At 38.3% G+C, this 27,741-nt stretch overlaps 1 protein-coding gene across 6 annotated transcripts; it reads right to left on the minus strand.

The window, feature by feature from the left end:
* Positions 1-1,747: 1,747 nt before the first annotated feature.
* rnf157 (ring finger protein 157) lies at positions 1,748-27,328 on the minus strand. Of its 6 annotated transcripts, XM_023341140.1 has the most exons (20): positions 26,672-27,327; positions 23,250-23,368; positions 18,915-19,003; positions 17,848-17,997; positions 16,908-17,025; positions 16,750-16,816; positions 16,613-16,656; positions 15,738-15,785; positions 15,537-15,608; positions 15,243-15,402; positions 14,808-14,920; positions 14,492-14,727; positions 13,777-13,879; positions 13,544-13,652; positions 10,748-10,965; positions 10,598-10,660; positions 10,461-10,509; positions 6,786-6,896; positions 4,990-5,024; positions 3,496-3,583 (listed from the first exon to the last, which is right to left on the minus strand). In XM_023341140.1, the coding sequence occupies exons 1-19, from the start codon at positions 26,757-26,759 to the stop codon at positions 4,990-4,992; spliced, it is 1,992 nt and encodes a 663-aa protein (XP_023196908.1). In that variant the 5' UTR covers positions 26,760-27,327; the 3' UTR covers positions 3,496-3,583. The 6 variants fall into 6 exon arrangements, with proteins under 6 accessions (XP_023196905.1, XP_023196906.1, XP_005794824.1 ...); XM_023341137.1 differs by lacking the exon at positions 4,990-5,024 and having other exon boundaries at positions 1,748-3,583; positions 14,492-14,724; positions 26,672-27,328; XM_023341138.1 differs by lacking the exon at positions 4,990-5,024 and having other exon boundaries at positions 1,748-3,583; positions 10,748-10,866; positions 26,672-27,328.
* Positions 27,329-27,741: the final 413 nt, after the last annotated feature.

Genomic DNA, 27,741 nt, shown 5'->3' on the forward strand with positions numbered 1-27,741 from the left:
AACGATGGCTATGATTGTTTTGGGTGGAAAGTGACAAAAATCCAGACTCAGTAGAACGGCAGGTTGTGTGCGCAGAGGCAGAGATAATATGATTTTACAGCTTCCTGTCACAGAGAGGAGGAATATGGCAAATTTGGACTCTGTACGCAGAATGTGAGTGCAGTTACGGGACAGATGACGCAAAGCTTGGAGAGCGGCCAACCGCAAAACAGAAGGAGAAATTTGATTTGAACAGAACTTGATCACCCAGGCAACAAGATTATGAACATTTTCCCCAATTAAACCCACTTATGTCGTCATTGTCTCCTGTCGGCCTCTCGCCATTAAGAACCCGTTTAACTTTAAACACCACATCTCTCTTAATAATCAACATGAACAGATTAATAACCACTAAAATAATCTGCAAGTAAAGCATTACGCAGGAGCAACTCAATGAATTTAATTATGTATAAACTTGTCAATAAATTGAATGAAAAGTTATATACTATACAGATTTATTACACAGACAATTTCATTTATAATTGCGTTTATGAACACGATGTTTTACAACTTATTAAAAACCAAAGTTTAATCTTTTAGAAAATGTGGATTTTATATAATACGAGTAAAAAGTGATTTTTAAAACAGAAATATTAGCTTGCTGGTAAGTGTGTGTGCATACTATCCAGTATAAGTACTCAGTACGTTGAAGGCACTTGTATTTGTTATTAGTTAAAACCCTTCAGATGATAATATGGTATTGATTTTAAGTGTTAAGTAGATTGTCTTATTACTGTTTAATGCTGTTTGTTGTTGATGTATGTTACACGTCTCTCTTGTAAATGAGACAGTGAGTTTCAATTAAAAAAAAAGAAGGTCTAATTATGGCGAATAATGTTCTTATTTGCAGCCACCCCTGAAGTTACCCTGGAAGTTACCCTCCCAGGGTAACTTTCTGATTTATCCTGATTGTTTTTAAATACGTCAGAGGAAAATTCGAAATGACAGGAAGCGTTAAGGTTCAGCTTAATTTCTCTGCCTTGACTTTAGCTTTTCAAGGACCCTCACCGTCTCTGCGGCGCCACCCACACCGTCACAACAGACAGCAGGTGCAGACAAGTCACTAATAAGATTTATGATACAGAAAGTTTATGTTATGACAATGTCAAAGTCTACAGAATGAGAGCTCAATGCTAAAAAATGTTTTGAAGGACATTAGTGGGAAGATATGCAAAAGGAAAAACCAGTGGACTGTTTGCACAGCAAATCCAGTAGAGCTCCGGTATTACCTTGCTTGTGCACATTTTTTACACAAGCTTTTTCTTCCACTCAATTTTCCAATAATATATTCAATACAATGTCTATAAACAAACAACATTGATCATTTTATGTAGTGTACACCACTACTCATAGAGCTAGTTAAATTGGCAGTCACTCCATAATATTACATTTATGTATTAAACATAAAGGTTTCAGTTGTTGATTTTTGTGTTTTTATCATGTAAAACACTTTGAGTTGCCTTGTTGCTGAAATGTCCTTTACAAATAAACTTGATTTATTCTGATTTTCAAGAAACAAATTTTGTCATCTACTTCAAATTAACAGAAACCAACAATAAAAAATCTATATGTATAATAAATCTATATATGTAGTTTTCATTTAATAAATTAACTTCTCAATTTTAATTTACTGACATGAATTTCCATGTGCAGGGTCAGTATAAAAGACGTTTCAGAAAGGAAAAAAGGAAACAGAAAATCACTCGGGTCGTTTAGTTGCAAAATCTTTATTGTCTGTTTAAGTCAACTTCTCATTTTCACTCTAGAAAAGTGGGGTTTTGTGAATTTCCTGTGATATCATACTGAGACTGGTGCCAGAAAGCAGCTCTGTCTGCACATTCAGACTGTGATCACATGACTGTTTGCAGCTGGGTTATAGTAGTGCAGAAGTCTTGACCTGAGCAGGCCAATAGAAACAGGGCGCCAACAATCGAAATGTAGCACTACAGAAAGACATGGTACCACTTCAGATTTGTGCAGTGGTCCATTATCAAGTCTACAGGAGGGTGCAGGCTGACCTAGACTAACATGCTTACTTCTGTCATCACCTCATGCACCGAAAAGTGTCGTCTAGGAGTCAGCTAATAGTGCATTAATTGTAGATATTGTTCCTCTTGTGTTATCCGTTATGGTTGCACGATTATGTAAACCTCTTTATGAAATTTTCATATATTTTCATCCACATTCTAAGAAACAGCACAGTGTTCTGCAACAAATTAAAACACATACGATTTGACAACAGGTGAGATATACATCAAAAGTTTTACAAAACCAAAAACAACTAAAGGCTCACAAATGAGAGGAGGCGGGCGGATCGGGAAGATCGGAGAGGTTTCGGGGGAGGACGAGGGTGGAGGAAAATCCTTGCTACATCATTTTCAAATGCCCTGCAGGAGGTTTTCCTCACCATGATTCCCTTCATAATGGCAACATCAAAGTAGGAGAAGACAATTAGAACATACTGAAAGGTTTGAAGTGTAATAGGCCAGTGCAAACACAGTCCGCTCTAAGAATTAGTGCAGGAGGTGAAAAGATGGAGGTGCAAGTTTTTTTATTGCTTGGTCGTACTTGCTGTTGCACCACATTAATACTGACATGCTAAAATGAAGGAGAGGATGGAGATGGATGGTTGTGTATCAAAGTTTGGATTTATTTCCAGTTTAAGTGAAGATTTACGGTCTGAATATTCCCCTTTCAATGAAATCCACTGTCGCTGTTCTACATTCTACCTTATATGTCTATTTTTCCAGGTTATTTTGGCCATCGTTTCTTGGCTCAGCCATCAAAAATGTTCTTCTTCTTCTAAATTTACATTCAGGAGTTTCTAAAGCGTGGCGGGAATGGAAGGAAAAACGTGAAAAGCTGCATGCGAAGGTTGAGAATGAAGCTCCCTGGTCCGAAGCGAGGGGTCAGCGTTGTTTGACTTCGGTAAGGTAATCCAGTGAGAGCGGATGTTTAGTGTCTAAGTGTCCCACCACTCACTCATAGCACAGTTTCTAACACAGAGGAAGAAGTTAGTAGTAATAAGATTGCCGATCACAGTAGCCCCTGACTGTTTGGCTGGTAGATCAGTAGGAAGGAAGAAGGTAGAGAAAGAGGAGCAGCATGTATTTCTCTAAAGACACCAACACAATACAGAGCTCTCATATAACCCTACAGGTAATAAATAATAAAATAGCAGAAGGATAATCATTCCCAGAAATAGTCACTGACGATAAAACAAGGAAAACCCGTGATAAAAGTGCACCAACAATGTAAAATGTGATTCCTCTTCCTTCCTCGTTTTACTCCAGCCGGTTTCCAGCGGCGACAGAAATCTTGAGACGGATGGTCGGGTTCCCACAGTCCTATGGGCGGGGTGGGTGGGGCTGATTGGGCGGGGCGGTTTATACTGGTTACACGATGAGCGGTCCGCGGCGGGGATGTTTGGGACTCTGGCCGTCCCTGTTCTCCGCCCCCTGCTCCGCCAGGTTAATGTTGCTGGTGGAGACGTGGTGTGAGAGCGGATCCAGAGCAGGCCGGAAGCCCCTGAGATACATGAAGTCTGAAAAAGAGAGAAACAGAGCGATTACTCCATTACCTAGTCATACTGTGTTGAATTTTCTTTAAATTTCTACACTAAATAATCAATGCAGACAGAACAGATTGAAGATTGTTAAAGAAAAACCTATTTTAATTCTAAAGTTGACTGATTTCTCACAGGAGAAAGGGTCTGAGACTACTGCATAATTTAAACCGGTATAGTTCTTTTTAACTTGAACACTAACCCTGTCGTTCCCTCCAGCACCATTACATATGAGCCTCGCATTACGACGCAAGAAGACGCAAATATACAACCATGTGTATGGATGCATTTAATGATTATTTTAGTAATCAATTACTCTAATGATTAATCAATTAATCGGATAAAACGCCTGAAATATTCTGCAGATTTTATATTTAAAATTCCCTTCATAATGGGACTTGAACCCATTATGCCACTTGAACCTTTTATTTTTTACAGAATTAGATATAATATAAAAAATGCAAATAAACATCTGTTATATGTTATTTTAAAAATAATAAAATAATCATTTCATTACCTAACATGCATCAACATAGCATTCATTTAATGTTTGCTTGATCATTTGTACCAAGGGATGCATCTGCAGCTAAAAATACTTTTAACATCAGCATGTTAGAAGTGCTTGACTTAAAATCTATGCAGTGTTGGACTGATCTGTTGATTATTGTTGGAATTTTTGATCAATAACTGGACAGCAAAACCTGCTTTATAGAAGTTTTAGCTTTTTTTTTTTAGCTTGTATACTCCAGCAAACGATTAATCAATTACTAAATTAGCTGCCGATAATTTCAATACTTGATTTATCACGACTAATTTGATTAATTGTTTCAGCTTCAGTCATGTGCCCAAAATGCTACAAAATCAATGTGAGCGCTACTTAAATGGTCGCATTACTTCAACTTTATCTACATAAAGAGTGGTGTTTGCATCAGGATGCAGCAGAAAACTGTGAATTTTAAATTTTTCACCCTATTAAACACATGCTACACATTATGGGGACACATTAAAGATACATGTTTTATTGACATTCAGACCCACACTGTGCAATTGTTCGTTAAAATCACTTTAATCAGTTGGAAACAACGTGCGGCATATCCTTTAATTTCTTTACCCAGTAAGGATAGAAAAGTAAGTATGTTTTGATTTTAAATAGATAAAAAAACACCTAAAAAATGCTTTCATTACTTTATAAAACCATCTTTTGCAGTTGAATTGGATGATGGAGACCAGCAAACTATTTTGAAGAGAGAAAATCAGGTTAAAATGTGAAGAAGTTCCAGGGTTGTGATTATTAGTCCTATTACAATTTTGTTTCTATGTACAAATAGGAAAAATAAAATTTGTCCCCCTGATGTTTAATCCTTCATCTAACCATGACTCCATACCTAGTCCTCAATGTGCACTGGGCACGACTCCTCATCTGTCCATCCGAAAGAGAGGCAAAGTGGAAATAAAGATGGCGAAGGAAAGACAGAGAGATGGGTGGGGAAAGGCAGGAAAGGAAACAATGTTCAGGAAAAAACAGAAGAGGATGAGAACAATGATGGCAGGATCAAGAAGGAGAGAAACAGAGAAATAACAGAACTTTTACGACACACGAGTAGGAAACATGTAACAACGTTCAGCATAAAACATCATCGTGGGGATGAGGGGAATCTGGGAGCTTGAGAGCGGAAGGGTTAAAAGTCAAGAAAGATGCAAAGCTGAAGGTTTTGGGGAAGTTTGAACTCGTACAGCGCAAATCAAAATTTATGTTTAAGGAAAAAAACATTTAATCCATATAGCAGCTGAAACAGAGCCTACAGAAATGCTATCATTTTACATTATATTGGCCTAGACAATCACAGAGAAGACTCATTAGTTGAAAGGTCATGAGACTTATTTTTAATCAAGCAGGCTCTACATAGAGTACTGCAACCCACTATAATGAAGGAAGGTTCAGTGGAAGGAAAAACTGCTCTGTAAAAAGCTGTGCAAGCAACAGCAAAAAGTAGAGCTTTTAGTTGAAAGTAGATCAAAACCTTTTTAAAATGGGCGTGCTGTGGTGGCATAGCGGATAGCGCGACCCATGTTTGGAGGTCTTGAGTCCTCGACGCGGCTGTCGCGGGTTCGATTCCCGGACCCGGCGACATTTACCGCATGACTTCCCTCCCTCTTCTTCCCCCTTTCCTGTCAGCCTACTTTCATATAAGGGACACTAGAGCCCACAAAAGACCCCCTGGAGGGGAAGGGAGGAGAAAAAAAAAGAACTTTTTTAAAAGTTTACTGGAGAATTAAAAGGCTGAGTCGGAGCTTCGATACTCATAACACCCAAGTATCTAGGAACTGGACAACAACTGTCACATTACTTAGTACGTATTAGGCCACTTATGCAACGTCAGAAGAGTCTGAACTGACCAAACGTTTTGAAAGTAGTGTCTTTTTTACATTTCACTTGAAAATCAAACTGAATGCCTTCATGGCACGCTGCACTGATGCAGTAATTCATGCAAAAGGAGACACAAGAGAGTGTTTGATCCATGTACTAAACATCATTTTCAGAAAACCAACATTTGTGTGCATTTTTTATTTGTTATTGTAATTTCTGATCATTGGCTGTAAGGCATAAAGCACTTGTAAATTAAGTCAGACTCCAACCAAGAACCCTCAGCTCTTCTCACAGTGAACCAACAGGGAGGGCTGGGGGAAAGAATGGAGGGGTCAGAATGATGGATGACAACGGGATGTGCAGATGTTTTTGCAAAGCGGCTTGGAGCTGGCAGACACCGAACATGAACTTGAATCATTGAGAAATACCAGTTTCACTCACACACATACACGCACACAAATACATATGTTTTTTTATGTTTTCTTTTTTTATGATTGCATGCAGAAATCACTCATCGGACACCCGATAGATGCTCTCGCTCACAAACACACAGGGCTCAAAGGAAGAGGAAGGAAACAGTGCACAGCTGGCACAAAATGAAGCACTGGAGTACCACAACACCAACTGATAGGGATGAAGAGAAGAAGGAAGGCACCAAATCTTCATGCTTTGCTATAAAATCCCTCTTAGTAACTTCCTTTTTTATTTAAAGTTCACACTTTTGACTGCGGCTGCCGAGTCATGCACTTCTCACTTTTCCTTTCCTCTATCCTCAAGCTCTCATTGGTCCATGTTCGACAGGTTGCCACTCACCGGCGAATCGGCTGTCGGGAGCCTGCTCATTATCCAACCCCAAAGAGGGCGTGTCACAGTGGGCGACGCCCTGATTGTTATTGGCCAACTCTGGACACCTGCTCCGCCCACCTGCAAGCGAGGGCAAAGGTCAAACAAGAGCAGCCAGGCACAGCGCGAAGGGGGTGGAGGCGGGAAGGAAGAGGGGTGAGTCGAGCAGGGAGGAGGAGGAGGAAGGAGGCCATGCTGGAGTGGAGAATGATTAAACAACAATCAGAAGAATATCTGGTGAATACGGAGACTGGAGATAAACTACATCTCTAAAAGCCATCTTTAGAAGGTTTTCTGCTAAATGATCACAGATTGTGGACTCAATTTAGACCAAATGTGTTTTAAGTTTGGCCTTCTGCTTCACACACTACGTCATATATCAGTAGCTTTCCTCTACGACAGGGAAAACAAAGCATTTACACTCTAAAATGGATCTCATAATGAATCCAATGGGTGTCAGATTTAATTAGAACAAGAAAATGTATGAATATGATGCAATATGAAAACACATTACTGACAGAGCAGACATCATGCTGCAGCAGCTGACTGTTTTCTGACTAAACATTCAAATTACATTGAAAGTTTTAAGCACAATTTCCTTCTACTTTATTTCTCTCTGGTCAAATAGTTTCAACATACAAGCCTGGGCTTGAAATATTACATTGGTTAAATAAAATAATGTCATTTTTCCCCCCCCCCGTAAAGATAAAACCGACAGCTCTTCCAAGAAAAGTGATTCCTTTTTTTCAGAGGTTTTACTTTGAAGGGGTTTAAAATTATTTGAACAAAACAAGAAATGTGTGAGAGATAGTCTGTAGATCAGAGTCAATCAATTCACAACTTGATTATTGGGAAAACTGGAAACCTATGTTTTTTTAAGCACTAAACTCTTCAGAGTGGATGGTGTTACTAAGTGAGGATCAGCAATTTTCAATAATAATAAATAGATGTAAGCAGCTATTTAAAATGTATTTTCCACAACATGCTGAGTCATACCTGTGGTTCATTAGGGATGTGAGAGAACCAGAAGACTTTATTAGTTTTTTCTTACCTCTTGCTACTAAACACTTAATATTTTAATGAAACAAACTAGTCAGATTTTCTCAGAGAAGTCATAAGGACTGTTGTAGGACTTCAGACTTACAACATGCAAAGGCTTCTGGTCTAGAAAAATGACAGATTAGTCTTTTTTGTTTTTTTAACAGCTGCAGAACCTAAGTCTGCTTTTGACTAAAAGTCAGTGGATATTTGTGCTTTAGAAAGTGTAAAAAAAACTCAATTTGTTCTCGTCCTGAATGGTGACCATGAATACACCTATGGATACGAAACTGAGAATGCATTCACTGCCTTTAAACACACATCCTCAGTTTATTGTCTCTATAAATGAATGCTTACTGGATTTCCATAAGTCCTCCATAAGTTGACTAAGGTTACAGAAACAGAAATGTTTCTGTCCATTTTCCAAAACCATTCAGGATTTAGCTCACATAGATGCACACACACACACATGCGATTTCGAACCCACACATTCTGTTAGAGGCTGCACAGGTGCACTCAACGTGGAAGGTCTTTAGGTCCTAACAGACACCCACAAAGACACCATTCACAGAGAAACTAATTTACATAAACATGTTTTATGCTGTCGGTTTGACAGCTAACCTCGTTATGTTTGCATTAAACTCCAAGAACCCTTGACTCACACCAACCGTTTGATTAACCTTCAGTCGCTCACTGTCAGCACTCACAAACACACACAAACAAGGAGCAGAGATCATGGAGAAGTTTTCTGATTAAACACTGAAACAAACTGGCACAACTTATGCAAACAAATTGCACCTTTGTTAAACATAAAAAATTCTATGTAGCACAGAGAGCCAGAAGAAGAAGAAGAATCCAATGGATGAGTGAATCTTTACATTTTATACATATAATTTTGAAGAAATTTTGAAATAATTGTAAGTTCTTCATAATTACTGTATATAAACGTGTCAGTAATTTGCAAAACAAATGATAAATGTGAAATTCATGTTATTTCAGAATTTATTTAATTCATTACATACTTTCTGCAACAATTCACCACAAAATAATTCAAATTATTACTGGTTCAACATTAGATGTACAGCAAGCTCACTTCAGACCAATCAACTTGACTGTAGCAGTGTTGGACCCGCACTCTGACTTTGGTGTGAAAGTCGGATGGATACGATAGAACATCTGCTGCCCACCATCAAATAAATGAATCATTATTCATTTATTTAATCAATAATGAAATTAATATACATACTTTTTGTAAATGCAATAATTAAAAGAAAACAATCTGTAAAAAAAAAAACATAGGAAGCATTCACACCAGCCAGGTTCGGTCCACTTTAATTGAACTCTAGTTAATTTGCCTGGAAGTCCGGTTCGTTTGGGGAAGTGTGAATGTGCAATCCAACTACGATCTGCCTAAAAACCCAGATCTCAGTGCGGTTAAAGTGAAGTCTTACGTCACGGGTGTCAAATTCCAGTCCTCAAGGACTGGTGTCCTGCAACGTTTAGATGTGCCTCTGCTGCACCACACCTGACTAGAATAATTAGGTCATTATCAAGGCTCTGGAGAACTGATCTACACAAGGAGGAGGTAATTAAGCCATTTCATTCCAGTGTTTTGTACCTGTGGCACATCTAAAACTACAGGACACTGGCCCTCGAGGACTGGAGTTTGACACCTGTGTCTTACGTGGTTCGAATGTATATGTGAACAGCAAGTGGACCAGAAAAGCAGGAAACAGACTCTAGTACAGTGCATTCTGGGTAAATACAACCAAAAAAACCTCTGTGTCTAGCGCTAGTGGAAAAATTGCTCTTGGTCTTTTGCCAAAGACAAAAAAAGAAATCCTATAACCGCTAAAATCTAATCTCATTGCATTTTTGTTTACATTTTGTGAAGAAGGAAGTTACCCTTAGTGTCTTCTTCAGAGGTTTTCATGTTGTTTCCTACAATGGTTCTTGGTGAAGCGCCTCCACAGGTGAGGGGAGGAACAAATTGTTCAAAGGGTTTGGATCATTTGACGCAGTGCATTGTGAAAGCAAACCGCACCAGCTGAAAATGTAACAAATGTCTCAATTTTGGTCCCCAATCAAACAGGTGTGAAAACACCCTAGTTTACCTGGGTGTTTATTTTAATTTTTAAACAAAAGTGATGGCACTTTTGTCCCTCCATAATCATGAAGGTGCAGAACAAAGAAAAAAAGCAAGACAGCAGACTTAAAGCAGACCTAAAGCAGCCCTTTTGTCCCTTATTAGCCTTGTTAGAATCAATTTGATTTAAATATAATCAGGGATTAAATTGATTGTTGTTTTTAACATGAAAACCACGATCAAAGAAAGAGCTTATTGTGATTATAATACCTAAATATTCACCCCAGCTCAGATGATTTAGACTTATTCAAACAAAACCGAATGCATTAAAACATAGATAGCACCATCTACAGGACAAACTATGCCATTGCATGGGTATCGTTCTTTTTCTCATTATTTTTAGAGATACACAAATATTTAATCAGAAAGAACATACGCTGTCTTCATGACTGAAGAGTAACAAATGCAGAGGGAGGTGACCCACTTTTGGGCAAAAGGTGAGGGATTAGTCTCATAGTTACCTTTCCCATTGGATGGAGAGGAGGAATCCTCTTCTGTTACATCATTTCCCTGAAAGGAACCGAGAAAGAAAAATTCTGTAAAACATGAAATTGAAAATGAGCTCAAGTGACTCTGCCTGTATTTGTGCTATAATGACCTCTGAATCCTGCTCCTCTACAGCCATAGAGTAATTGTGTCCCTTTGACTCCCTAGAAAACTCCTGAATAAAGGAAAAAGTAAAATCTCAAGATTCTTTCAAATAAGCAGGATCATCATGCAGCCATTTCTGTCCTCTTTTTGTACTCACCCCGTCCTGCTGCGGTGCAGCTCGGCTCTCCATGGGAGCGTCTCGGTCCTCCTCGCCGTCCACCTCGCCCACCTCGTCGGCCCCCACAGGCTCTGCTTCGGCCCCGACCAGGTAGGACCCTGACATGGAGGACATGGTGTCAGCACTGATGTGAGAGTGCTGCGAGTGGGACGAGGCCATGGACATTACTGACTGGGCCAGGCTGCTGCTCACCGGGTCTGATGGATAGAAGGAGATACAAGTGATGGACCAGCTCAAGATTTGGATGATTTTCTACTTTATATCCAATGTATATTTCATTTAACCTCAACAAAAATAAGGATCTCTTCTTCCTCTGAACAGCAAACACACAAAAAATGCCTTTGTCCTGGACCTAGAGAGACTGGAAAACCTCCAGAGGGAGGCATCCAGGGGGCATCCAGATCAGATGCCTGGACCACCTTAACAGACTCCTTTTGATGCAGAGAAGCAGCGGCTCCACTTTGAGCTCCCCCGGATCATGAAGACACTCACCCTCGCTCTAATAATGTTTTCACACCTCATAGTCCCGTAGGTTCTATCCAAGTAGGAACCAAAACTGCATTGTTTGTTACATTTTCAGTTGATGCAGTTCATTTTCACACTGCGCTGTGACAGACGATTCAAACTAATTGAAAAACTTGTTTACCTCCTCGCCTGTGGTGGCGCTGCACCAAGAACCACTGAAGAAAACAACCCAAAAACCTCCAAAGAAGATACTGAGTGCACCTTCGTTCTCCACAAAATGTAAACAAAAATGCAGTGGCGTCAAATTTTTGCGGTGGAAGAATTTCTTTTATCTTTGGTAAAAGACCACAAGCAATTTTTCCCACTAGAGTTAGACCCTTACATTTGTTTTGACTAAATTTACCCAGAATGCACTGTGCAATGTATTGCTTCCTGCTTTTGGATCAGTCTCCAGTCTGCTTGCATTCACATATGCAGTCGCTAAAGAACCACACAAGAGTTAACTTCAACCGAACCGAGATGTAGGTTTGTAGGCGGACTAGAGTTCGATTGCACATTCACAACTCCCCAAACGAACCCAGACTTACTAGGCAAACAAACTACAGTTGGATTAAAGCGGACTAGACAGGGCTGGTGTGAAAGCACCATCAGGCTGAGTTCAGCCACCCTCGATCTGTTTGTACAGCACAGGTCAAAAGATTGAAATATTCAATCTTTGTTGTTCATGACCTTCTTCCGCCAATGTCACCTGTCATTACTGTATTGTTGTCCTGCTGTGATATTTTTAACGTCTGCCACAAAACCAGCTGAAATTTAAATGCAGTCGTGGGGGAACATTGCTACACCACATGATTCAGCAGCTTGTAAAACCACCTTTAGCAAACTCCCTCTCATTTCCCGTCTGACTTTAACAGCCTCTCTCGTTGGTGTGAAGGAATTTTGACTCACTCCTCTTTGCAATGTTACTTCAGATCATTGGGGTTTGTGGGCATTTCTTAAGGTCCCACCGCAGTATTTTAAATAAGTTAAGGGTAGGATCATTCCAGGACATCAAATCTTAATTTTTTTTATCAGTTCTGTTGTCCCTGGCTCTGCCTCTCTCATGCCTCATTCTAAGATTATCCTGAGAAATCCCTAATAACTGTTCTTTACCATTTTTTCAACTACTTTCCAATTTGCATTATTTTATGTAATTTCAACTGATAATTGTATGTTTTTTCTTTCCAAGGAAGCTACACCAGGTCTGGCGTTCTGTTCGGTGCCTTCTCAGTATCGGATGAGATACTGCTGGTAAAAACTAAACCTTTTTCCTTTTTTGCTAAAGCTTTTCACTTTTCATTAAAAGTACTTTTCCATCCGTTCTTTTGTTTCTTTTTGTCTTTCTGCTCTGTCTTCTCAAACCCCCAGTCGATTCTGATGATCCAGGTTCTACTTGAGGTTTCTTCCTGTTTAAGAGGAGTTTTTCATCTCTGTTCCTACTTGCATGCTCTGTATGAGGGATTGCTGTAAAGTCAAAAACACAAGCGATTTTCTACTGCCGCCAAATCCAGGAGGAGTGAATGCTGCAAGGTAATAACACAATGAAATCTGCCAGAGAGAAAACTTGAAGTAATTTAGATAATGGACTGAGCTTAATGCACTGTTTGATAGGAGCCATTTGCTGAAAGAAACAACACAGTCAAAGCAGTAATTAAGCCAAAACCAGACAAAAAACATACATTTTGCATTTAAGAGGAAGGAAAATAATTTTGTCTGCATATATGTTCTACCCAGAACTCCTCAAGTGGCATAGTTTTAGCTTAACATGGTTGAAATTCTCCTGTTAAATCTCCTATTAAGCACCTTTTGCAATGCAATGTTTTATTACATTATTGTCTTAATTGATAATTGATTCAATTAAATTGATGTTTAGTCAAGCAGAAAGGGCTGAGCTTTTTACATGTTGATGTTAGAAGTGTTTTTTAGATGCAGATGTGTCCTATTCTACAAATGATGATGCATACACTGAAGGAATTACCTTCATGCATTTGTAAGAATGTATAAAATAAGCTTAACTGAAAATTCTGCAGAATGTGCCTATATTATTGTTTTTTACCAGATTAATCAAATAATTGTCAGAACAACCAATAAATTAATTGATAAATGATTTTTACATAATATTTGGTGCAAAGCAGCAACGATTTCTAAAATGTGAATTACTCTGATGAACAACAGCTGTTTTGTTGTTATCAACTAAAGGTAATAATATGAGTGTTTCTGTTTGTTGGTTCAGCTTTAGATAAGGCTGGAGTTGTCTGTGTATTTGCGTACCTTCAGGGGAGGTGATGGTGGAGGAGAGAGGGGTGCCGGTGCAGGGCGACTGATCGATGGCTCCCGATGAGGAGAGAGTCAGGTTCTCGCTGTCTGGAGTCACTCCGCACTGGAAGACACAGCGGTGAGCTTACAGTGCTGCATGATCCAATATTTAAAAACACACAAAAGTAAAAGTGCAAACTCATGTTCCTCTCACATTCTTTATAAAACATGCAGACACAGAAACGCACCTCCTGCTGGTCCACTGCCAGTTTGGGACGACATGCATCCGATTCACTGCAAGATTTCTCGTCCTCCTCTTCCGGAAGCACAGAGGAATTCTGGGAAAGTGATCTATGATAAACAAGGTTGCATCAGATTCTGAATATTTTCTTTTTATTACGAGATACTGTATATGTGATTACCTAAACTGGTAGTACAAGCTTTGCCCTTTTTGTGCAACATTTTTTCTCCTGGACTTTGAGATTCATATTTGTTTTAGAAAAGAAAGAAAAATCGACTAAAGGAATGGATATAAGAGACAAATGATGAAGGGGGTAAGCAAGAGAAGAACAATGAAAGAAAGAAAAGAAAGATGAAAAAAGGGGATAAAAAGAAGGGAGAAAGGATGCATATGTGATATGGGCTGAAGTTGACAGATTTCTCCATCGTTATTTATTCCTTTTTCATATTTATCCAGACATGAAAAACACTCAGTCTGTCAGTCTGCATAGGAATATTGTTATACAGTCTTTGGAAACATATGTTAAATTAATGTGTATTAGTTTTTCCCCTGCATAAATTTTCACAATTTTTCATTTGAATGATATTCTTGATGGTTTGAAGTTCAACAACTCTGCAACAAGGTTTGTTTTCAGGCTAAATTTAACTGCATCTTCTGATGAATTTGACTGAAGATGTCTTAAAGATCTGAACGATAAAGATTTAGGTTTTTAATGGACTCACTTTGAACCGCTCTTTTTTAGTTTTAATCCCTGACTGGAGTTGGACTGGTCGAGAGGCGAAAGGGAACGGGTCGGCGCTGGGTGGGGCTCGCTGCTATACGGTGGCAACACCCCGGTGACGTGGCTAGGACCCGAATGGAGAGGAGGGGGAACCACCGAGGACGTGCTCAGGGGGCCGTTCAGCGCCTCCAGGAGAGAAACGGCCTCATAACCAGGCGGGATATGCTCGGACGCCTGCTGCAAGAACACCAGGAAAGTTTGCTAGAAGTGGAGGACAAAGATATTATTTCCTTCTTCCTGTTTCAGCGACGTCTCACCGAATGTTCCTCTGAATCCGACGTCTGGGAGGTGATGACGGGGTTAAAGCTGGTGGGTGACAGAGGACTGAGCTTCTTCCTCATTGCTCGAATTTGCAGCAGAGCTCTAAAGGCTAACAGGAAAATAAAAACAATACAACAATAACGTCAAAAATTTATGTAAGCAAAACTGCGCTTCTGTAGAGTTGTTCAAATAGTCTCCCACACTCAAAGATTTTGTCAGAAATGAACACAACGCTTATATATCTTTAAATATCTGTCTGCCTATCAATATATATCTAAAGATCTATCAATCAATCAATCAATCTATTGATAGAATTCAAATCCAATTTGAATTCTTGCAATAAAAAAAATAAAAAGCTGATTGTAAGGGTGAATTTTGAAGTTTGCCAGTTGAAGCCACTTTCTGAAAAAGCATTAGGGAGGTGAACTCACGCAGCCTGCAGATAGGGCAGCAGTTTGCTTGGTAGCGCAACGTGTCTGCGCAGGCGTTGCAGAGACACAAGTGCCTGCACGGGAGGATGAGGGTGTCTCGCACGTCAGACAAGCACACTACGCACTCGGCACTGTTGTCGCTGATCTCGTCGTCAGCCACCTGCAGGCAAAAAAGAAAGAGACTTTTAAAAGAGCCGTCCTAACAAAGGAGACAGCTGCGTCAATTTGCTGTATTTTTCTGCCATGTCATTTCAGATGAAAGACGGCTTAATTCTTTTTGTTTTTTATTTCTACCTTTGATTCCTGACTGTTGTATTTGTTCTCGATCCCATAGATCTCCTGCAGCAGGTAGCTAACGCCATCCACCTGGGAAAAGAAACACAATAAAGTCAGATGGTCTCAGGGGTCAAGCATAAACAGGAACTTATATTTTGTATTAAAAAACAGCAACACAATAAGGGAAAGGAAGGGAGGAGAAAAAACAAGTATATTCACCACTTGCTTCTGCTTCAGAGGTTTTACACAGTAACTCCCATCCATATGCTGAAAAAATGGCAAAGAATTGTGTTAATTTAAGAGTTTGTTGATGTTACAGTGCAGGGTTCCTATATTTTTCCTTCAGCAAAATTGAACCACTTTTCAAACATTTTCAAGGTAAGATGACAAACTGGAGTTAAAAATATTATTTATTACTGTTATTAATAACATCTTGTGACAGTATTCAACACTCTACAGCAGAGACAAGGTAATCTAAAATACAATAAAATTATATGTTTAGAAATGTCTCTCTAACACACACAATTTACAACTGACTGGCCCAACAGCAAAACACTAATTTAACAAAAAGTCCTGAAATAACATATAAAATATAAGTCACTGAGCCATTAGGAATAATAAATATTCATTACAACGAAACAATCCAGACAGATTGTGTTAAGGTAAATGATCTTCCTGCTCTAATTAAATGTTTAAACACAATATACAAAAGAAGTCACACAAAAAAGTCTCTGCAAATAGAAATTATTTTAGTAATTCTAACAGACCTAAAACAATAAAAGCTTACTCTAACTTCACTTCAGACAGTAAGAAAAAAATACGTCTGTCTTTTTATTAGGTGTGTTAAAATATCTGGTTTCAGCTGCAAATAGCTTTTTACAAATCAAACATTTGACTGCACTTTATTACAAAACTGTGCAGTTTTGTATATTAAGCACTTTCCAAACCTTGAAAACAACTGACTGAAATTCTCTTCAAGGATTTCAAGCACTCAGACATTAAAAAACTGAAAATCAAAAGCCTATTTTTAGCTGTAAGAGCATTATGTTCCTGCAGCCTCACTGGTTCTAACTCATAAAACAGCCTGGCTTTACCTTTTCAAATGTAGCCAGTAGGATGTGAGAGTGGCCCAAATGTTCTGGAAAGATAAAACACAGTGGATCACCTTAGCTTCAAATTCTGCTGCAGTGCTTTCACGCCATCTATCAAGCATCAAGGTAAGATGTTTTACCTTCTCCCTCGTCTACGACAGCCTGGACGACCATAGGGAAGATCTCCTTGTCCATATCAAACAGCAGCTGAGGAGAGGGAGCATTTGTTATTCTGCACAGGCTGCCTTCCCCCTCCTGCAGATTCACACGAGCCTGTTTTCAGTATGAGGCGGCTTACCTCCTCGTCCGCCCATTCGCTGAGGTTGACGGTGTGCGAGGGCAGACAGAACTGTTGGCAAACTCCCCTCTTAAAATGCACCGTTTCCGACTGCAGCGAGCTGTCCTGTGGCAGGTAACTGCAGAGGGGCAGAAAGAGCAGGACCAACGGGTCAGCAGGAAAAAAAGCTCCCTGCTTCTGTACACTGAAGCTGCTAAAGAAGCCATCGGGTTGCATGAATGTCCTAGAAACTCTGCTTAAATACATTCCCATCAAAGGAGGGAAAGATGCATTTAAGGGATTTTACTTCTATATGTCAAGACGAGATTAGGAAACACCCGCCTACGTTTGGACAAAAATCGTCCAAACGTTTTTATTTTGCACAAGACGGCTCTTTATGCAAAATATGCAAACGCCTACACTCAGAACAAGAGGGATAACATTCTTAAGCAAAGCTGGACCTGGTTGGCAGAACATGCATGAATATGAAAATCTAAAGATGGCAGCGTTCTGACAGTATTAAACTAAATGTATGTTTCACAGTTTATTAATGAATCTACTACTTTTGGTCCTTTCTAGCACAGAGTAAAAAAAATAAATGGACAGATTTAGCCTAATTTGGATAATTCTACAGGAAACTGTTTATGACAAATTAATTTAAAATGAACAATTTAAATGTTTTTGAAGCATTTAGAATTAGACAATCATAAAAACATCAACATAAGAACAAACCAAGCTTGGACTGGATAATTCTCCACTGAAAACTCACTTTTAAGTGTCTTGTTTTGTGAGCTGAACGTATCAATACAGTCCAAATCATAGACCTGTTTGTCTTTTGGGTTTTTTCAGTTGAACACACAAAGCTAAAAATATTTAATAGTTTTGAAAAAAGAAAAGCGGAAGCAGGTCTGTTACAGAGCATTATCATCAGCTTCCCTGAAACACACACACTGTTACTTACACTGGCACTCCGTTGTGAAACTCCTCAATGGCCTGGTAGTAAATGGTGATGGCAACCTGTGTGTCGGCGTCAAAGGTGAACTCTACGTTATAGCACGCCCTGTTCTTTCCCGCCGCCTCGTCGCCTGGCAACTTCAGGTCCTCACTACACCTGGACGAAGGTGGGAAAAATGTAAAAATAAAAGTTACAAATGTCAAGACTAAGCTTGTCACAATAAGCAATTAATCAATTAATCACATTTTAAATTAATGTGTGATAATTTTGTTTGTTTAGTTTGTTTGATCTTGAAAGAGATGCTGCTTTTTAATATTTCTGAGGAGTTGCTATTTAAAAAAAATGCTGCACACATTTGACACACAGTACAAAGTGGCTAATTTGCACTTCATAATCAATTTTATTTCTTGTTTTGTTTGTTTATTTTTCTATATTTAAAATGTCTTCCAGTTCCAGTGTTAAGTGTTCTTTCGAAATTATAGTTCATTGATATTTGAGAGGGTATAATTGCATTATTATGCCTTTGTCAATATATTATTTGAAGATGGTACCAATTATCGTTCATCTCAATAATTTCTGGGACTATTTATTGTCCAGCAGAATTTGCATTGTGACAGTGTAAGTAAGAAGTGCCTCAACTCCTGCAGCAACAGGGGGTCATTATAGGGGTTTAGTTTGATTTGTATCAAATTAATCAAATTAAACCCCTATGAAATAAATGTTAGTTTGTGGGCGTTTGTAAAAAAAAAAAAAATCAAAGGGTGTGAATACTGGGATTTAATTTGCAATATATAGTTACGAAAAAGAAACTAATAAAAAATCCATTGAGATGAAGAACAACATTTTGTCTTTAACATATTTATATTAATGAGTATTTTCTTCATTATAAGTTCTGCTCTAAAACAAGACAAACAGCTTGTGCTTACCTCTGACATGAGTATGTGCATGTCAGCATTACAAAAAAGCATGAATGATTCAACACAACCTCTAAAACTATCAGTTTTACGTTGGTCAACCCTGCTAAAAATAGCAACGTTGACCAAACCCTGAACAAGTTAATGACCTGCGCGTACCTCACGAGCCGCAGCGTGTCCTTTCGAATGTTTATAAGGCTTCGTAGTGTCTTTACTGGTTCCTGAGGTGGAGGAGCTGCATACGGGAACTGAACACAAAACAGAAAACACATTTTAGATGTAAAATACATGTTATGAGACAAGAGGGTGAGAACTTTGTTTTCTCCTAAGCCAAACCAGCATTCTTCTTCTTGACCGCAGCAAATTCAGGGTTGCACAATGACCTCTGTCCGACTTAACCTTAACGCCAAAGGGCTTTGGGTGATCAGCACAGATGCAGTTGGTGCTGACAAGTGCTGAGTCTGGGCTAAAAAAAATGCTCAAATTGAGTCTTTTCAGGGACAAAGCTGACACTTCAAGTCAGCTTTTCTTTTTTCTCTCTCTTTTATTTCTGCACTAAACAGGACCAGAGTATAGAAAAACATTCCAGGGTCGAACAGAGTTTCTTACAGCACTAAATTGGTCTTTGATAAGAATGTAAAAACACCGTTTTCAACTGGCTCCACTTATTGACTTTGTGATTGACTTTAGCTACTAACAAAATGTAAAATTAGTATAAATACTATGGCAAGTCAATTGCGTACATAGTCTTCATAGTCTTGATATCAGCCAGAATATTTACCTTAAACCACAATGGCAAAACTTGCTTAGTAATTACAATTTTTCCAACAAGTGTCACAAAATGTCAACTAGTCAACGCTTTTATACTCTTACTAGTTATTGGTAAACCTGGAGAATACCAAGTTACTAATAGGGGTGGGCGATATGTGATATTTTTTATCACAATAAAATTTATCAATATTTTGTTCTATTATTGTGATAATAAAATTGACAAAAAGAACTGTTTCATTTCATTTTTAGCCTACTGCATGGCTGTGACAGCATAATATAGCAATCACAAATATTGCTCTTGAAAAATCCAGTTGTTATATATTCTTTTTTAGGACACAAGTCACATGAAGCAGCGTGATTTGCATCACTGAAATGCATTAAGTTATATTTTTATATTTATTGATATTTATTGATTCTCTCATTGAAAAAACAGTGGAGAAAATAGTAAAAATAACAATCCTGACAATACAGACAGTTTTGCTTTTCTTAAAACATCATTAATTGGTGTTTATCCTGACAACTATGAATCAAAATTCTTATAAGAAATTCACCACAATAAATGATAAATAATATGATAATTGCCCATCCCTAATGGCTAGAACAGCTTGCTAGTTCACTAAAAGCTCATTTTGGTCTGTTGCATAACTATAAAGTCCCACAATATGTGCTAATTAAATTTTGACACTTTTTAGCTGCACTAGTCAAAGTTCTTATACAGTTTAGATTTCAAAATTCAATACTTGCCCAGGGATGTGACGTTAAGTTACTAGTAACAGCTTTCTTTTACTATTGCAACAAAGTACTGAATAAGTGTGAGCAAATTTCAAACTGCAGTAGTGCTAAGAAGTTAAGAAACAGTAGGCAAAACTTCAAGGATATAAAGTATTAACTCAAATGGCTTGCCGTAAAACTTCACACATATCGTTTATTTTGGATTCTGGTCTCTGGTTTATTTCCCAGCAACTCTTTCCCTGGGTGTTTGAAGCTGCTGAATAAGCGCAAGGGGAAAGCTGAGGTCGTTTGAGGATCTCGGGAGAAGAAACGTGCAGGATGTGGTCGGGATACCTCGACAGTACTACCCCTCATCTGAGCTCCCGTGTGTTTAACGGTGTTTGTGTGGCTGAGAATAACACCATATTCAGCACTATTACACATCTGGGCTCAGCGGGAGTCACGCCTGCAAACCACACAAACAAACACACACACACAGGAGCTGGTGCTGAAACGGGCCATTCACTGAAACCTCACAGGCGACCATGTACGTCACAAAACTCACGGTACAACAACCTACAGCTCTGTTTTTGTTTTTAACTCAATTTTACTACATTATTGCAATAACTAACATTGTGGCATTTGAAGTAAACGTCCAAACCTATTGGTGGAGAGAACATGAATGTCTGCAGTAGTTTTGATGATAAAAAAAATAAAGCTCCCAACATTACGAGCAAATAAAAAAACTTATCCTAACAATAAATTACCGCAGTGGAGCTGGTTACTTTTTTTTGAGAATAACAGGATCTTATGGCACAAGTTCTCTGTTAGAGATCTGCAGCTATTGGCTTCATATTAGTGCTAATCTAAAGGCTTATTTCAAAGAACTCAATTTTGCCTGTAGACCAGAATGTTTAGACAAACTTACTTGTGAAAACACAAGAATTACAAATACCTTTTAATTAGAACAATACAAACATGATTTGTGAATAGTTAAACCTTTTCTTTTTCTAATTAAACTTGTTTTAAACTGATTTGTGAAACTAAGATTACATTGTTAGAACTTGGGCAAAATGTTATAAAAATTTATTTGTTTTTTTCTTGTGAGATCTAAACTAAAATAGTCGTCTGGTCTTGTGAAATGTTAAGTACTTGTACTGTGTTCACAGTAAGATCAAATTTACAGACTTGTCTTGTTAGTTTTATACGGCAACACAAACACGTCTTAAATCATTTTTATTTTTTGTCAGGAACCATTTTGATTTGGGTTTTTCACATCTCCTTTTACCCTGCAGTTACAGATTATGTAATGCATCATGAGTTTTCTGTACATGTTCTCATTGTGAAGACAGTCACTAAACGGGATACATTTTAAATCTCTCGTAACATGCAGCTTTTGGACAAGTCTTCATGTAACGCTCACTTGAACATTTACTCTCAGGTCATTTGACACTGACCATTTTCCAAACAGGCTGACCTTGCTGACCTGGAATATAAAGCCAAAAATATCAGCAGTGGATGGTAAAATCCATTCTGCGAGAACAATGAGTCTATTGAGAAATTATTGGCACTTTTTGCAATTGTTCTAATGTTTTTTAGTCATAACATGGAGGAAGTAAACCCGTTCGTACTGACAGGGATGTAAAAATAAAAATAAAAACTTGATTTATTGATATTTTCAGATCTTCTGCTGCAGGCTTCCTGGTGTGCAGAATATGTTGTTATACAGAGGAGGTCAATGGCAGCAGTTTGTAAAATTGTTCTGAATGTTATGAAGCAAATTCCTCACTGTAGAATATACCTTAACAACTGCTTCCCTAAACTTATTGCCATTCCTTCTTGAAACGTCTAAGAGTTTACTTTTTATCAACCACTCTGCAATTTCATTTGTTGTGGCGTCATTTTCTTTGTGCGTCGTGTGAGAATGACTTTCTGAGGAACCCATAAATATAGCTTGAGCCATTGTCATACTTGTGGCGCCAGTGTGGTGCAGCAGGCAGAAAGCAAAACTGCGGCTAAAGTCTGTGAAACCAAACACCATTATACAATGCTGGTAAAGCAGTAAAATAAACCCAAAAAAAAACGCATATGCAAAAAATAAAATTCAATTTAACAAAAACAATACGGAATCCTGTGCCCACAGAAGGATTACACACTCAGGAAATCAAGCGAAGACTGTTCGCCTAATTTTAGCCCCCGCAGTCAGAAACAGCAGAAGCACTGAGATTGGTGCTGGCAGAGATGGAGGGAAGCATTTTTATATCAGCTTCTGCTCGTCTGTGGCAAATTCTGCCTCTCCTCTGCAGGCAACAGCGCTTTGACTGTGCAGCTCTCTTCAGTTTGACCTTCAGGCTCTTGATTGAGTTTGAACAAACTCTCCAGTGAATGTGTCGCTTGTCGGTCTCATTGCATGTGGAGTCAGCAGATTACGATTTTCCTGTCTTAATTAGTTTATTGAGATGAAATAAATTTCAATCAGTGACGGTTTGACAGGCTGTTAATTGACTTTGAAGAAGCCAAAAAGTCAGCAACTCCCTTTGACATCACAGCAGGAAAAAAATCAATATGCTAGTCAGTACAATGATTTTGCAGATATTAATACATAATTCTGACATATTCTCTCATTAATGTGGAATTTAGCCAGTAGGAATAAATTTGGTCATTCTAATTGAACTAAAAACAAAAGAGGTTTGGTCGGATTTAACTTCAGAGGGAAAAAATAGATGTATATACTGTACATGCTAATGTATTCAACTATATATGAATACATTAGCTAACAGGGCTAAAATAGTGGTAAAATAGTGCTAATATCTTAAGAAACAGCAGCGCTTGATATTATTAGAAACAGATGTGCTTAAATGGAGCAAAAATGGTCATTAATATTAAACATGGTGAGGTGGCACTAACAAAAAGTCTGACAACCACAAATCAAGATAAAGTTAGACTATTTTTCACTTGAAGATCTCACTCAAAGTAGACTATATAATTAATCGGCAGTGTGAAGAAACTTACTGATACTGGTCTGCTCCCCAGGAAGTTGAGATCTGTGTTTTCCCCGAATAGGTACCCCTCCGGATGGGTGGAGTCAAACTTCTCCCCTCCCATGATGAAGTGGTTGGCGAAGTAACTCCCTGCAAAAAGAGAATGAGAGAATCACTTTTAGACCAATCTGAAACAATACAAGATTAAAAAAAAAACATGATAAGAACATAAGTGCCTTAGTTAGAGAGGGTGAAAATGTCCCCATTGTTTGGTTAATGTTAGTTTTTGTGGTACTTTAACCTTGTTTAAATAGGATGGGGAGTTGCAGTTCTTTAAGAAACCATAAAATTCAAACCCATATACCTTAAGAAATAACTATGAACTTAAATCCAAGGAGAAACTATAGCCATGGTTAAAAAAAATTTAAAAATAACAAAAAAATAAAATTATGTCAATTGGTCAGTATTGGGGAGCCATTTCTGCTAAAATTAAATAAATAGGAAAATTAATAAATAAGTGACCGGCTTCTTTACTACTATTTATATTTAAATTATTATATTCAATTCTAGATTTATGTATTTATTTATTTAATTTTGGCTGAAATGGCTCTCCATAAGTCTTCACCAGCACCTACAGTAATTTAGAATTTAAAGTGTACAAAAACAACTGAAGTGTTTGAAATAACTACAACGGCACATATTACTTAAAGTTACTAAAAGTAAGATGCTTTTACTTTTAGCAAGAATCTTTTAGTCACTAAAGCTAAAACTTCAGTGTTCCGGTATATATTAACAAATTTCTGTACAACTTTGTATTGACTGTACAAATAACACTGTTGGAGGGATTATTTCTGAATCCTGCTCTATTTGGCACCATATTGAAAGTATTTTGTGAAAAGATTTTCATATCCCAAAGACAAAAAAGACAAAAATTTTGAAAGTATGACAATCACAAGAAACACACCTTTCATTTGGTTTTCAAAGCAGGTAAATAATTTTATATTTACCTACAAAACAGGTGATATTTGTGTCAGAATATTTTTTTCTGACATAAATAGAGCCTGTTTAGTCACACCTACTACTAACACAGGAAAGTAACGGCACCATCTGGAAATCCCAGTACAGACTGTTTTTATTTTTTAACAAATATTTTTTTAAATAATAATGATCAGAAATCCTATATGGCTATAATTTACCAACCACAAAATGAAGGCAAAATGAGAGAGTTTGTTAAAACAGTAAAACCTTCACATCTAAAGGGAGGTGTGCTTTTGTTTTATATAGTTGGTCCCCTTCTAATAAAAAATTTATTTGATGTGCAAGAAAAAAAATTTAAAAAAAACATGATATGAAAGACATGGTTCAGTTGATAAAGCAGATCCAATGAGTCTAAACGGCCTAAAATACAGATTCATATTTTAGCCCATTAATTAAATTATGAAACTGGTAAAAAAAAAAACAGAAAATTAATTGCTGGGGAGATCAAATCCGTCTTTGATGTAGAAAAGTTAGAACAAAGTCAGTAAGCAGCCTTTCAGATGTTTAGAAACTCAAGGTGGACAACAAGTAACTTTAATGGACATGTTGCTTTCTAATGACAGGTCAGGCTAATACCATAAGACTGTAATGGTGGTTCATCGTCTCAACTCATGACAAGCAGCCAGCAAGGCAGGTTTCCACCTGGGAACGAAGTTATTGCTTCTTTCAAGGATATTTTTGCCACACAATGACAGCCATTTCCACACTGGAGGGGGAAAAAGGCTCATTGACGAAGCAGCCTGTCTCTGCTCTTCATCACATTCTTATTATTTGCAGCAGGTGGGAAAAGTGGCCTTGTCACCAGATCCCACAGACAGGAACTGGGGCTGACAGATCGGTTTCACCGGCTGCAGCCACCATCACCTTCTGCTTCAGGCTACCAATTCACACAGCTGCCGTGGCAACAGTGGCATCCACAAAATCAACATTTCTCCCTCTATCTTTCACTGCTTTTCGCTTTTTGTTTTTTTTTAGAACAAAATTATGCAATCAGGTTTACGAACAAATAGCACTCAACATGTATCTCTTGAGGTTTCAGACCTCTATTTGGGGAAAAATGTCATGTTACTTTATACCTGATGTAGCTTTAGGTCCAAAGAGTAATTTCCTGACGTGTTCAGACACAATCTCGTTTTTGAGGCTAAAATAGGATTAAACCTAAATCAGGACGGAGAAGCTAAGCATGATGAGGCAAAGAAAAAAAGCCACATGGCATTTAAACTGCTATGCTGTTTTTTTTTTTTTTTAAATCACATAATTCCTTCCAAAAGTATTCATTAAACTTTATTTTTCACATTAGAAACACAAACTTCAATGTCATCAATTCAATGATATTTGCATCATTCAATACGACTCATATTTGTTCTGATGGACCCGTGCAAAGAAGTCCAGAATTGTGAACTGCAAGCATGATGCTCCCTCTGCCATTTTCACAGTCACAAGATTGATTTGGGAGAATTTGTGTAATGTCAATGTCATGTTTATGTACATAGCACATTTAAAAACAACGCTTGATCAAAGTGCTTTACACCAGCAATCATAAATCAAAAGATGGAACAAAATTGCTATTAAAAAATACCAGCAAAATCATACATTTTAAGTCTGTTATTCCATATTTAGTACAGCTTATCATTCACCGGTGACCTGAAAAGTGCCATCAGAAAGTATTATATAAATTTCACAATCTTTAGTAAGGTATGTCACTTTGGTAGAAATTTTCTTCTCCTTAAAAATTGTTGATCCTCCTTAGAAGTTAAAGAACCTGTCAGTAGGTTCAGGCTTCAAGTGGCTAAATATTATGTTTGTGTATTTTGTGTTTTTTCTTCTTGTCAGCCTTTGCGAAATTTGATGTCCGAAATTTCAAAAGACAGTAAACGTCCTATTTTTTATTTTTTATTCAAAATAAGCAATTATGGCATAATTTAATCCCGATCCCACTAGGGACAAGGGTGTTAGAAAATGGAATCAATGGATGGATGGTATAATTTAAGGGACAAAACCAGAATGAATAAGTGAAATAATTAATGTTGCAACTTATCAAAGATTCTCACAAATTTACATATAACATTTATGCGTATGTCGTTATCTGACAAGAATGGAATCCAATTTATGAGTGGCCATTGCCCCCCTTTGCCCACCCCATGGTGACGCCGCTGCTAGAAAAACAGTGTTAAAGGATAGTTTTTTTTTGTCTAGCCCATATCTTAATCTTATTCTTCTAGAAATAAACTAGAATAATTAAGTCCTGCGAATAATTTGAACTAAAACTGCAGCATCAATTGTGAGAGAAGATGGTTTAGGAGGTGCTCTGCAGGCCCGTTCGTTAACCAGGTTTATTGATGGAGCTCAGAATAAAGCGTCTGCAGTGATCTTGGGAGCAGGAACCCACCCCGGGCCGACCTGTTGTTGACTTACCAGATTTCGGCGGATAACGATACACCGAACTGGACGGAATGTCCACTTCTTCCACGCCTATGTTCTGTCTGCTTGTTAAAGCTCCCATTTCCAGTCAAATAAAGACCAAACGGGCATAACACTTCAGGGTCGCTTTGTGCGCTGCGGCTCTTTAGTCGCTATCATTTAATCCGGTTCGTGCGGCCCCTGTACATTTCTGTCGGCTCCGAGCCTCCGCCGTGAATGTGACCGTCCCGGGGATTAGTATAGTTGTTGTCTGGCTGCTTATCCGTCCTCTCTCTCTCTCTGTCTCTCTCTCTCAGTGTATGAGTGTTTTTTCTTTCTCTCTCTCTCTCTCTCTAACAAAAAAATAAAATAAAAAATAAAGGTAGCAGTCGCTTTAACAGATGGGAAGCGCTCTCATGGTGGACCAAAGCCAAAATCTCCGAGCCTAGATCGCTTCTTCACCGGACAGTGTGTGGCAAACAGTCGCTCTTCGACACCTCGGCTGAACGATGATGATCATGTATCCCCCCTCCACACACACACACACACACACACACACACACACACACACACACACACACACACACACACTTCTTCCATCGGTGCTAGATACTGTCAGAGAGCCCTTTGGATCCCCATGACGTCACGCAGGAACAAATCCTAACCGTGTTTTTTTTTTTTTTTTTTTTTTGCGCAGTCCCCCCCTTTCTCTCTAGCAGCAGCTAGCGGCTAACGGCTGCTGCACTGCAGTACGTGGCTCCGTGCCTAAAACCAGATGAGAGACATTTAAAGCTCTCTAATTTAAGCCGTCTGATCTTTAAAACAAGAACAATCAGATCATTCAGAGCGCTTAGTTTTGTCCAACAATGAAATAAAAGTCGCTAAAATAGATGGTAGTTTGTAAAGAAAAAAAAAAAAAAAGAAAGAAAAGAAAAACTCCTGAGCTGCAAGTGGACGATGATCTCGATCGCTTTTATCTAGCTAAGTAAAAACAAAGAGAAACAGAGAGCTACGGTTGTGGTTTATGACGGACTCCTGTTCAACAGAGGGCGATGTAACGGTTACAAGCACCAGAGGGAGGCGGA

The sequence above is a fragment of the Xiphophorus maculatus genome, chromosome 10 (genome assembly GCF_002775205.1).
Source record: "Xiphophorus maculatus strain JP 163 A chromosome 10, X_maculatus-5.0-male, whole genome shotgun sequence".
NCBI lineage: Eukaryota > Metazoa > Chordata > Actinopteri > Cyprinodontiformes > Poeciliidae > Xiphophorus > Xiphophorus maculatus.